We start from the raw sequence: 12187 nt of genomic DNA, 5'->3' as shown, positions 1-12187 counted from the left end.
AGAGAGAGAGAGAGAGAGAGAAAAAAGGGGACAGAGGGGTAGAGAGCGAGGGAGAGGGGGAGGGAGGGGAGGAGAGGAGAGGAGAGGAGAGGAGAGGAGAGGAGAGGAGAGGAGAGGAGAGAAGAGAAGAGAAGAGAAGAGAAGAGAAGAGAAGAGAAGAGAAGAGAAGAGAAGAGAAGAGAAGAGAAGAGAAGAGGGTGTTAAGAAGAAGAAGCCTACAAGATTTCCTTGCAGAAGAAACAACTATGAGCAAGGAACACCTGTGCGTTGCATGTCCTACATGTAAAATGGAGATGTAAGCCAGCAGCCTGCTCAGGCAGACTCTCACTCCTGGTTATTTCCAGCACACAGAGCACTGCAATCACACTTGGGCATGGGGCAGGGTAGTCCCAGGAAGCCAGACAGAAGACAGGAAAGTCTGATTTTTGTTTGTTAGTTACTGTATCAATTTACAATTTCTTAAATTTTAAGGTCTTAAATAACTTTCTTCTTTATAGTTTGTTATGTAAACACACACTAAATACCTTTATAATGCATAATATAACCATGAGAAGATATGTGTGTTCTTGAAATAGTGACATTTCAAAGTGTACTTAAAGAACTAAGTAGCTAAAGCTTGGAGGAAAAGCTCATACACTCATGTGTACCGATTGATACTGACTTTACCACAGGTCAGATGTCATGTGACTGTATGGTGAATCGAGACTTGGTTGATTTACACTTAACAGATGCTTAAAATAAGTTTCATATTGTAATATGTAGGCCACAGCAAAGGCCTGTTCTCATTTTTATCCTAGGCACTGGAAGTAAAATAAATCTATGTGATCACTTTACAAAGAAAAATAATTGAAATTATTTCACCTTGAGTGTCACTATGACAGCTGCAGGATATGTCAAACCAACCATGTGATAGTTCTTCCTGTACATCCTAAAAAAGACAAAGTAATTTCATATGTAACATTCAGTTGCTCAACACTTTCAGCTGTTTTCTCAAATATCAGGAAAAGATAAGTCTTGGTTTCTTCACCCTGTATCCCCACTGTGACAGTGGCAATAAGAACCATCATTATTTTTTGGGTGACAGGGGGATAGCATTTGTCAACTCACAGTGACTCTAGGAAGTGATCGTAGCTTCCATGCACATACAGCTTTCCCTGAACTTCCTGCAATTAACAGGGTGACAGTACTTTCTATGTCCAGTGACACCTTTCACAGGCCACCCAATCTGTGACAGCAGAGTATTCTTGTTTTATGTCCATTTGTGTACTAAAAGTTTGACAATAGAGGTTGAATATCATGAACATCTTTTTGTTTTTATCTATCTATCTATCTATCTATCTATCTATCTATCTATCTATCTATCTATCTATATCTGTCTATTTCAGAATGGCTACTATCAGAGGGAGACAGCAACATCACAATTTACACAGCTCATTGTGGTTAAGGATATAACAAATGATTATATTGATAAAAAATAACTCAAGACTGTTCAAACTGCCATCCAATATTTTTTAAGAAAGCTTATTCTGAGAAAATAATCTTTCCATTTCTGTACACAGCACTATACTTTTATATACTTGTAACTTGTTTATATTTTAATGAAAAGCTAATCTGATTTGTAATTTGATGGGAAGCTAAACCAAATAGAAGGTAGAGTCTAGTAAAGAAAAACCCTAACACAGTTAACAGTAATTGTCTTCTATCTGGGAATATGGAAGATTTGTGACTATTCCCTAAGGTTCTGGAAAGACAAGGTTCAAGTATCAATGAGCTGTATTCCTTAGGTTGCATTGCTGTGACTCTCCGCCTAAAATATAAGGAAATCACTGTAAGTTGATTAAATATAAGAGATGTTGTTAATATGAGAAATATGGAGATAATATTCTGCATTTTTTAAATAAAAATCATTGTGGAAACATGAACATTTTCAAATCTGTGGTCTATTTGTTAAAAATCCAGAAAATATATTGCTGTGTAAAACTAATGTTTTGGTTTTTTTAAATAATAGTAAAAACCAAGTGATTTATCATACTTTTCTTTAAAATACTTCAGGGGAGCTCAATTGAAAATGTGTTTGATCATCCTACCCTTTCTTGAATGAGCATCTCTCCATGTCACCACAGGCATTTTGCCACTCTACTATTTCAGTCTCATTTTTACTTGAAATAATCATAAGCTACTTTTTGATGTGGGTAACAGTATACTAACAAACTTCTTTATTGACAGACCTCAGTACAGTTTACAATTGAAACATTTTTATTAATTACCCTGTGGAAGTAAGTATAATTATTCCAATCCTGCAGAGCAAAGAAAGTGTTAATCATACAACAAAGGTTCGAAAAAGCAATTACTACCAATAAAGACACTTAGTTGTGGATTTGAAGAAAACAAACAATTTTCCTCTACACATTTTATCTGTAGTTTTCATGAAGAAAAGAGGGATGGGGTGGAAGAAAGGGCAATGACCAGGGAAATAGTCAATACAAAACCTAATACAGACATTGTAAGCAGTAAGCAGTATTAAAGCAGTGTGACTTCCTGGCAAAGAAGGGCAGGGAAGATGGAAAAGCATAGAGAACCCATGCTTTGAATTATAAATTAGCCACTTGGTAGCCCTGTGGCCTTAGAGACAATCTTTAATAATTCAGTTATAAAATGCAAATCATAAGCATTCTGTGAAGAGTAAAGAATGTAAATGCTGGACACAACCTAATAAATATCCAACAGAAGATAGCTTTGTACCACTATCACTGTAACTATTCTTTATCCAACTGTCATATAACTCATAGCTCCCTGGGCCCAGTGATCACTCTTACACCACTGAGTTTCCTTGATAAGAAATAGGCTGTGAACGTAATATTACTTATTGCTTGGAATGAAAAGACACAGGGAGGAATGCCCTTTTAAAGTAACTTTTATAAACTTCTCCTATTAGCCCATTACCTTGTCCTTCTAACCCTATCATCAGGCATAGAAATATAAATTTGTAAATTTTATATTCAAGCAAACATAATTACATCAAATAAAAAGAGAAAGCATCATGACTGCTCCAGGACATCTTTGTGAAGCTGACTGACATTTTATTAAACAGGTGATCTGCCATACATCTTGGAAAAAGACTAAAGGATTTCCTGGAATCCAGGAAGTGGTAGTGTCAAAGTGAAATTACAATGGATTATTTTTTAAAGTTTCTCTAAAACTACAAAACATAATTCCAAACTTTAGAAGCAAAGAAACACTCTTCTTCTCAACGCTGTACAAGAGAACATTTGGGCAAATAATTGCCGGGACCTGCTGAGGTACTAAATCTTGGGATAGAAGCTTTACAGGAGAAGCAATAGGAGTTATACTTTCAGGATTAAAAGTAATTACTTTTGAAAATTCAAAATAAACATATCATTGATGGGAATTTGACTTTGATAGATAAATATTTTATTTCTAAATACTTCAACCATGTTAATTTATAATAGTTAAATTGTTATTTAGTTATCTTTCCTGTGTTTTGATATTTCTATTTGGAAATGAGATTTGGTTGATGTTGCATATAAATGAATAGAAACACATCAGGTAAATATATGAATCCTGAATTCATAATATTGTCTCAAATAGATGTACACTCAGATAGTATTTATAGTTTGCATTGGTTTTTAGCTTGCCCAGGTTTGCAATATTTTAAAGAAGGAAGATATCCTACATTCATTCCTTCAGCAGGCTAAGCATGATGCTTTGTCTGAGACTCTCTGGAATGCTGCTTAGATGTTTTTAATTTGATGCCATGGGAAATCAGTAACACTTACACAAAAGGAACGTGACTGTGGAAACTCTCCTCAGCCCAGTCTCCTTGCTTGGCACTTTTGTTAGAATAAATTTATGCACTAGACAAGGTAGGATCCTACCACTAATTAGAGTATTCTTAGTATTTATTAATTGAAGCCAATCAGATGTAGGTAGGAAGCTTGCAAAGTAATTTGAATAATCCAACACTCATTGGGTGCTCTTTTGAGTTATATTCTCATGAAATAAGCTATTAGAAGTTTTATCACAACTGTTCTAACATATTTTTAAACTGCATCTTCAATAGTGCTATTGTTACACTTTCTCATTTACATTTTGAAAATCCAGTATCCTTTCCACTGTCCTTTCATTGGAAATGATGTTCCAAACTATTGAGAGATGAAGGAAATGGCCAGAATCCACATACATGGAAAGGGTCTTGGAGCTGAGCAAGGTGATGCAAGCCTCTCCAGAGGCAGGAGCATTAATAACTCAAAGCCAGGCTGGCCTAACCAGTGACTGTCTCAAAAACAGTGCCCTGATAAATAATACAGTTACTATCTGTCCTTCAATCTGCTCAGTTTCAAAAATACCGAATTTTCCACTTTACACATAATTAACATACTGTGTTTACTGAGGGATTTCTGATAAATGCTTTGCACTTTTGTCAGACATGTTTATAATTGCCTTTTGTAGAGTTTTGGTTCTGAAACATTTCATTTTATAGAAAGGAGAGTAGCCTTTTCTTTTAAAGATAAAAAGAAAACACCATGTGAAACTTGGCCATATTACTATGTATAAACACTGAAACCCCTGGTAATCCCCATGGTATCAGGGAATCTTCTTTCAGCAACACAAATGCTAAATACTAAGTTCTCCAAAGCAGAAGTAAGAGAGATTTCATTTCATGATGAAAACTGAGGGAGAGGGAGGTCTTTTCTATTTAGGACAAAACGACTCACTTAACATTGAAATAAAGATTACTGTCTATTATAGGATTTATTTTATGAGTTATTGCAATTAATTTATAAAAAATTAATTGCTAACATGAATATATTAGAAATGTTTGTAAACAGATATCCACACGGGTGTGCTTCCAAACGGGTATGATTTCAATCTTCCTCTCATCCTAATAGAAATTTAAAAATAAGGAAGGCAAGAGTCTGTTTTAGGTATAATAATCAGGAGACCAAAGTGCTCTCTCTAGTTAGACTTGTGATACTTACTCTGTAAGTGTAATACGGACCTATAGAGCTTTGATGTAATACACACATTCGCTGACCTTCAGATTCTCCTATCTTGAGATGTGAATCCCGCTGCTTACTTACCTTTCCACAAAAATCCCAGCCTGCACAGCGTGGACAATGCTGCGAAACTTTGGTTTTTCCTCCGGTTTCTTTTTCATCATCCCCATTTTCCGTGTAAAGGTTGAAGCCAACCAGTCCCGGACTTCCGATGGGACCGAGTCAGTCTGGATGTCGCTGAGCTCATCTTCAGTGTCCAGAAGTCTTCTACAAACATATACACAGGATAAGCACTGGGAAAGGGGAGCAAAGACTAACAAGGAAACAAATATCCAAATGTTTTCTTTGTTTTGTTTTGCTTTTTGTTTTTTTTTTTTAATGGCACACAGTTCTCTAATTATTCCTTAACACAAACTGTTTCTAAAAATTGAGTTACCATTTGGAAAACTCCTTAAGTTTTTGAGCTGATCACTTGCTGGAGGCATCAAATGATACAAGATAGCATCTGCTGCTTCCCAAATATTGATGAAAAGTATTAGTAGTGGTTACATTATGTTGTCAATCTCATTAATATGCCACCCTAATGGTGATTAACTCAGAGCAAAGAAGAAAATTCATAAATAAGTGTGCTACTTATTTTTCCAGGAAGCAAGTAGAAAGAAAAGAAAAGGAGGTTGAGACTATAAAAAAAATCTTACATTTAATTTTTCTACATAGTAGAGATAGTTTTGTGAGGGTTCCACAAGCCGTCCATATATACTATTTCATTGAGTAAGTTCTTCTAAATTAATTAAATAACCTAAGAATTCTAAAAACAGTCTTTTAAACAATATCATTGCATATTTTACAACATTACAAAATCATCAAGGAAGGAACGAAGCCAGTGAAATGGCTCATCAGGTAAAGAACCTGCCATGATCACCCTGTAAGCCTGAAGACTCGAGTTCAATCCCCAGATCCATGTGAAAAGAAAGTTGTCCATAGACTGACATTCACATGTGTATTGTGGAATTTATACACCACACTACACACACACACACACACCGTATACATTCACATAAAAACAGTAAATAAAATTTTAAATAAAGATAAATGTGTTGGAATTGTTTTTTTTATTATTCGTGGGGGAATTAAGGATGCTCTCTCACCTCTAGGATGCACATATCAGCACATGCTCCAGTCTCATTTATAAAGTATCAGGTGATTTGCCTGTAACCTATGAGCTCTCTCATGCTCTCATGTATACCTTAAATCAGTTCTCCATTCTACCTAACATTAGTAAAATGTACATGCCATACATATGTATGTATCTATGTATGTATGTGTGTATATACGTATATGTATAGTGTATGTGTGTGTGTGTGTCCTGCCATACTGTGTTATTTAGGGAAGTATGGAAAAAAGATTATACACATTCAGTCCATATGCAATTTCATTTTCCAGATACTTCTAATGCTTAGTTGTTTGAACCCATAGTCATGGTGTGAGAGGATGAAAAGGGTTATGTTGAAAGGTCATTTCAGGAGACTGAGACTCTCTAAGGAGGAAGAACACTGCTAGTGAAGAGTTGATTTTAACATAAGGGTTAAGATTTGATTTCATGGATTTAGAACTTCTGACCAGGACCCAAGTGTCCCAGCACTTTGGAGGCTAAAGCAGGAGGATGGAGGATGGCAAGTTTGAGGCCAACCTTGGCCAGCTTCAAATGAGACCTTTTCTCAAAGAAACCAAAACAGAACTGCTGCCCAAGGTCATCAAGGGAGTTGGGGACCTAGTGTGTATTAACTTTTGGGAAGTGACGTGGACTGGTTGATAAGGAACCATAGTTGCCACAGAGGCATACTGAGGGAATACCAACTGAACACCTATCAGAGTCTGTAACTGAGAACTTCCTAAAAACTTGAACTGGCAATAGTAAATGAGAGATTTTCCTTGTATACAAACCCAGCTACACACATCAGTCTACTTTGTCTACAGAATACAAACTACCTTGTCCTGAAATCTGAATTGGCCATTTCCTCAACAGTGCACCCAATCAATAGTGCAGGTGTCCATGGCATGCTTTAGCTTTGACCTTTGTGTTCGTTTAATCAACATGACCTTTAAATGGTCCCCTCTATGTGTTGTTTCCTTCAATACACACACACACACACACACACACATGCACAAACACACACACACTACTTATTTTTCACGATATTAAATAAGTATATATGTATTTATGAAACACGGTAGTAAAACTAAACACTCCTTAAATACTGGGTTTACAGAACTACATGTACACACAAGACAAAAGACATATAGATGAATAAACATACTGATTAGTACTCACTTTGTGACTTTTTCTAGTTTTTTTTTCTTCTTACGTTTTAATGACTTTAGTCTACCAATAGACCACTTAAATTGTAATTTTAAGTAAAAATCTTTTTTGCCTTGTTTGGTCATTTCAAATTAGATTACTTAGCCCATTTTAGTATAATACTATACTACATGCCTTGAATTTTGTTACTTAAAGATTATGCCATTTCTATTTTCTTTTATGCAGTGATCAAGTAAATCTATAGAGCAGAGCAGGTGGAACAGGAACCATTGTGGTGTAATCACGTGATGTCATCACTTTCCTCTCATTCTCTTCTCCCTGTTCTTATCAGCTGGGTGAAACAGAATGCCAGGTGGGTGGTAACCATTACCCATTTGTCTACCACAATTGGTATTGGGGACTTAAGGTCTATATATCCTAAACTCACAAACTGCCACAACAGATAGTTAGACAAGACAAAGCGGGTGTAAAGATATAGAGAGCATCACTGGGATGTGTTACTATGGCAATTTGTAGTTATAATGCATGTCAATCTTTCTTGAGAAGGAGTGTGCAGTTTCAGGGAAAGGAATGGTCTATATTTAGTATAGAATAAAGGAAAAAAGGAATAAAGGGCTTGTTCTTTGACTATTTGTGTTTATTGTCTTGCTTGTTCCTTGACTATTTGCATCTATTTTATTGCTAGTTCCTCAACCTAGAACTGATCTTAATACTTGCATGTAATTAAAATGGTATAAAAGCAACAATGGAGGAGGGAGAATGGGATAGGTTTTGGGGGTCGGCGGCAGAATGGGGAAAGGGGATGACATCTGAAATGTAAATAAATAAAATATCCAATAAAAAAAGGCAAAGGCACTGTATACAGAACAGGCAAATCTTGAAACAGTGACAGACACTTCTCTAGTGGATCAATTGATATGGCAAAGGGGGTGGGGGGGGGTGAGGGGGGGTGGGGTGTGATACTTAGTTATGTGTTTAAATGATGACCTAGATGTTCCTATGAAGGTATTTTTTTTTATGTGAAGATGGAGCAAAGTAAATTACCCTTCAAAATGTGGATAGGCCTTATTGAATCATCTAAAGGCCTTAAAAAAAGATGGAGTTGCCTTAAAGAGAAAATTCTGAGTTGGGATGACTTTCAGATTCAAGACTATAGCATTAATTCCCTATAATTTCCAGCTTGCCAGACTACTTTCCTGATTGCAAGATAGTCATTAAAACATGCTTCCCTTCCTCTCTCTTGTATGAATAGTGTGGAGTACCTACCAGTGTAGACTTTAAGTCAGATACAGAATAAAGTCTTGGACCTGTATTAATATTGATCTCTGATAGCATATTGTTCCTAGTTCTGGTTTTAATCTATGAAAAATCCTTATATAAACTAAATGTTTAAATGCAATATTCTTTAGTCATGTCAAAATTATTGATCACCTATAAAATGATGAAAAATTGAAATATTCTGGGCATAGTATTGGAGACCTGTAATTCCAGGACTCAGGAAACAGAGGCATGTGAATTCTATGTGAGTTCAAGACATGCCTGGTATACATAGTGAGTTTCACGTGAAGTAGAGCCAAATAGAAAGACCCTATCTTAAAATAAATAAATAGGTAGGTAGGTAGGTAGGTAGGTAGATAGATAGATAGATAGATAGCATGGTCTTGTGATTTTACATTTCAAAGGAAAGAGAATAAATGGAGAGGAGAATGAGGATACAATTATGAAAGGAAATGCTGCTTTAAATAGGATCATCAGAGACAATTTGTACAACTTAAAAAAATGTATAGGAAAAGTCTGCCTATAAAGGTCCAGAGATGCTAGTCCATACTACATTATGATATGAGCAATCATATGACATGTTAACTATTGGCGCATTTTCCTTAGGAATTTATAAAGAGCACTGTACAGGAAATAAATGATAAGGTATGCATATATATGTAACATGATACCAGTGTTGACCTCTGAAAAATGTTTCACTCTTTGACATGATGTTTTCAGTCCCATTGAGTATCATCAAAGATTAAAGAGAGGTTCTCAGACACAGGCTTTGTATAGAAAGTGGACCAGGGAACTGAGAAAAACTGACCTTGCATCCGATCAGTGATCAAGTGATCCTTTGGAGCTATTTATAGGCCAAGATTTCTCTCCGAATAAGATGACACATCTCCCAAAGGGCTTATATTTTGAACTAGAAAGTTTAAAGGGAAAGGGAAATAAAGAAGGGGGCAACCTCGGAAGAAGAGGTCATGGGATTTTGACTCTTACAATTATGTGTCAGTGAAAATATTTCTGTCTGAAGGGGTCTCTTGGAAAATAGTCACACCCAAGGAAACACAGTCTTTTCCAGGAAGTTGGTGGCCACAAATGAACCTAAGTATTACAATTTAAATGCTGGGCTGGGTGTGATTAGGAGAGACTAGCTTCTTAAGTTTGTCTTTTTCTATTACTTCCATGCCATTTGTATGATAAAAGATTTATTTCAAGAAGCAATTAACTCATCCCTTCTACCCCTAACATTTGATGAGTCCAGAACAGGAACATAATATTTTCATGTGAGACAGAATCAATATTTTGATGTCATTTATCTGGTGAACAAACTATGTGTCCTATGCCTCAATTTTACAATGCTTCCCAAAAGGCTTACAAGTTGAGTTAAGATGCAAACTTTAGCTCCTTGTGTGATGGACCAGCCTGGCTGTGTCTGTCTTGCTGCCCTTACTGCTTAGGCCCTCACTTTCTATGCCTTACTTACAAATCACTAAATACTTCAGAGTAAAAATTCTGAACATGATTTTTAAAAATATTTAGCATGCTAGTACCTGAAACAGGTAGAGGGAAAGACTCCAACTGTGTTTTGTCTTTGAAACTTGTCACCTCTAGGGAGGGACATATTCCTAAAAGGCCATGATTGGCACCCTGCAGTAGAAGTCAATGTTCAGGGGAACAATACTCTGATCTAGTGCTAAGGGTGAGGCTGAACTCACATCCGCCATGTGATGACATCACATTCTTGGACACTTGCAAGGTGGGACAAGACAATCTCCTCTGCCTATTGTATACAGGATCTTGTGTAGTCAGTGTTTCCCAGTAGACTCCCATATAATGTTTCCAAAGGAACCCATTAATGTTTATTAATGTTGTATTAAATTAGCAATGTCTGTGTTATGAGTTGACTAACATATTTTTTCCATTTGCTTATCCACCAAAGAAAATATGACCATGATACTAGTCTTTCACTCAGACTTAAGAACTACATAGCATTGATCCAGATAAAGATTCGAACCAATGCTATTGCCTATATCCTGAACCAGATTAAAAAAAAAGCCAAAATTTAGCTCATTCAGTTCTCAAGATACTACTTTGGGGAAGAGTTCCACCTTTGTCTATTTTAGTGATTAATAAAATAAGCATGAACTCTTAAGAGACTTGCTCAGTCAGTGGACATGACAAATTCTGAGCTTCAGAGTGTCTGATTTTGTAGTCTGGATCTTTAACTGTTAAGACCTTGTTCATTGTAACTGTATGGTTTCCTTTCAAAATTCAAAGTTCCTATTCAGTCAATAATCCCAGCAGTGATTATTCTCTATCTCATCTATAACTTTGAAATTTAGAGTTAAAAATAATCTTTAAAAATATTTGGTTGAGAGAGAAAAGTAGTAGTAGGAGAACAATATGAATTTCAAGAACTAAATGGGAGGGGTAGGTTTGACCATTGTATATGCACGTATAAAATTGTGAAAAAATCAAAAAAGGAAAGAAAATCTTATAGGAGTTCAGCTTACTGGAAAACTTTTGGTGGAAAAAAGCTTAGATTTATTTCCAAAGCTGGTATATGTAGCACTCTTTTCTGGAGAAATGTCAGATGGCAAAAAAATAAAAAAAAAATAAAAAAAAATCTATGGTACTTTAAACGTTGATAAATTCATTGTTAGGATGGAATTCAGTGCATTTGAAATTCCATTTCTGTCATCACTATCCTACCTGCTGAATTCTAAAGACAGCGAAATAAATTCCTCCAGGTTAGTATCAAAACTTATTTATCTATCTATTTATTTATCTATTCCCTGTACTGTTCCCAAAGGGACAAAGACTTATAAATTTTGAAGTTTTGTGGTTGTTTAAAGCAGATATTACCCCTTTTCTGTGAACTGTGCGAACGTGACCATTGTATATGAAAGAACATAAGGACTAGATATTTGGGTGGGAAGGCAGACATGCCGTCATTGGCTCAACTCCCGGGAATCTTGACTATTGGAAGGTTGGCTGAGGATAATGTGGAAGTCAGAGGTGACTTTTTCCACATTAAGACTTTAAGAGTGACTTGGCAGCTTCTTTGTATTCACCCAAGGAAGTGAATGCCTATACTTATGGAGGTCCAGTCCCCTAGGACAGGCAGGAAGGGCCCAAGGCATCTTCCAGTAAGGATCTCAGATGGAATCAAGTTGCTTGAAGGCTGGGATAAAGATTATATTTTTGGCGTGTGTTGGGATAAAAATGGGGGAAAACACAGAGTCAGAACACTGCCCCAGGCCTTCCTGAGGATTCTTGGCTTCTCATCAGGAATTCTTAGTTCAAAATATATCTTTGAATATATTCGATTAGGCACAAAGCTTAACAATTACCAAGGTTTTGGTTAGTAAGCATCCTCTGTGGCTATGCAACCTGTCTTTCTAATCGTGTGTCTGGAGTCATCACCTACTACCTGGATAGCTTAAAACAGCAGCTGTCACAAAGTAAGCTCTTGGGGAGCCCCAGCGTGAATTAGTCTAAACTGATTTTCTTTTACTAACATATAAGAAAAAGTCTTGCACCATGATATATCAGAGTTTTTGAAGCATGTATGATATGA

General features: G+C 36.1%; 1 protein-coding gene across 3 annotated transcripts in view; it reads right to left on the bottom strand.

Moving 5' to 3' along the window:
- The window catches only part of Pde1a (phosphodiesterase 1A), a 196459-nt gene that overhangs the window by 61355 nt on the left and 122917 nt on the right, over positions 1-12187 (bottom strand). For all 3 annotated transcript variants that reach the window (XM_028762870.1, XM_028762871.1, XM_028762872.1), the window contains exons 3-4: positions 5103-5285; positions 862-928 (exon numbers count right to left, since the gene is read on the bottom strand). In XM_028762870.1, coding sequence (XP_028618703.1) covers positions 862-928; positions 5103-5285 — 250 coding nt within the window. The remainder of the gene's footprint in view (positions 1-861; positions 929-5102; positions 5286-12187) is intronic.

The sequence above is a fragment of the Grammomys surdaster genome, unplaced genomic scaffold, assembly GCF_004785775.1.
Source record: "Grammomys surdaster isolate TR1022 unplaced genomic scaffold, NIH_TR_1.0 136, whole genome shotgun sequence".
Classification (NCBI taxonomy): Eukaryota; Metazoa; Chordata; class Mammalia; order Rodentia; family Muridae; genus Grammomys; species Grammomys surdaster.
The sequence above is the reverse complement of the archived record's forward strand: the minus strand, read 5'-3'. Positions and strand labels throughout refer to the sequence as shown.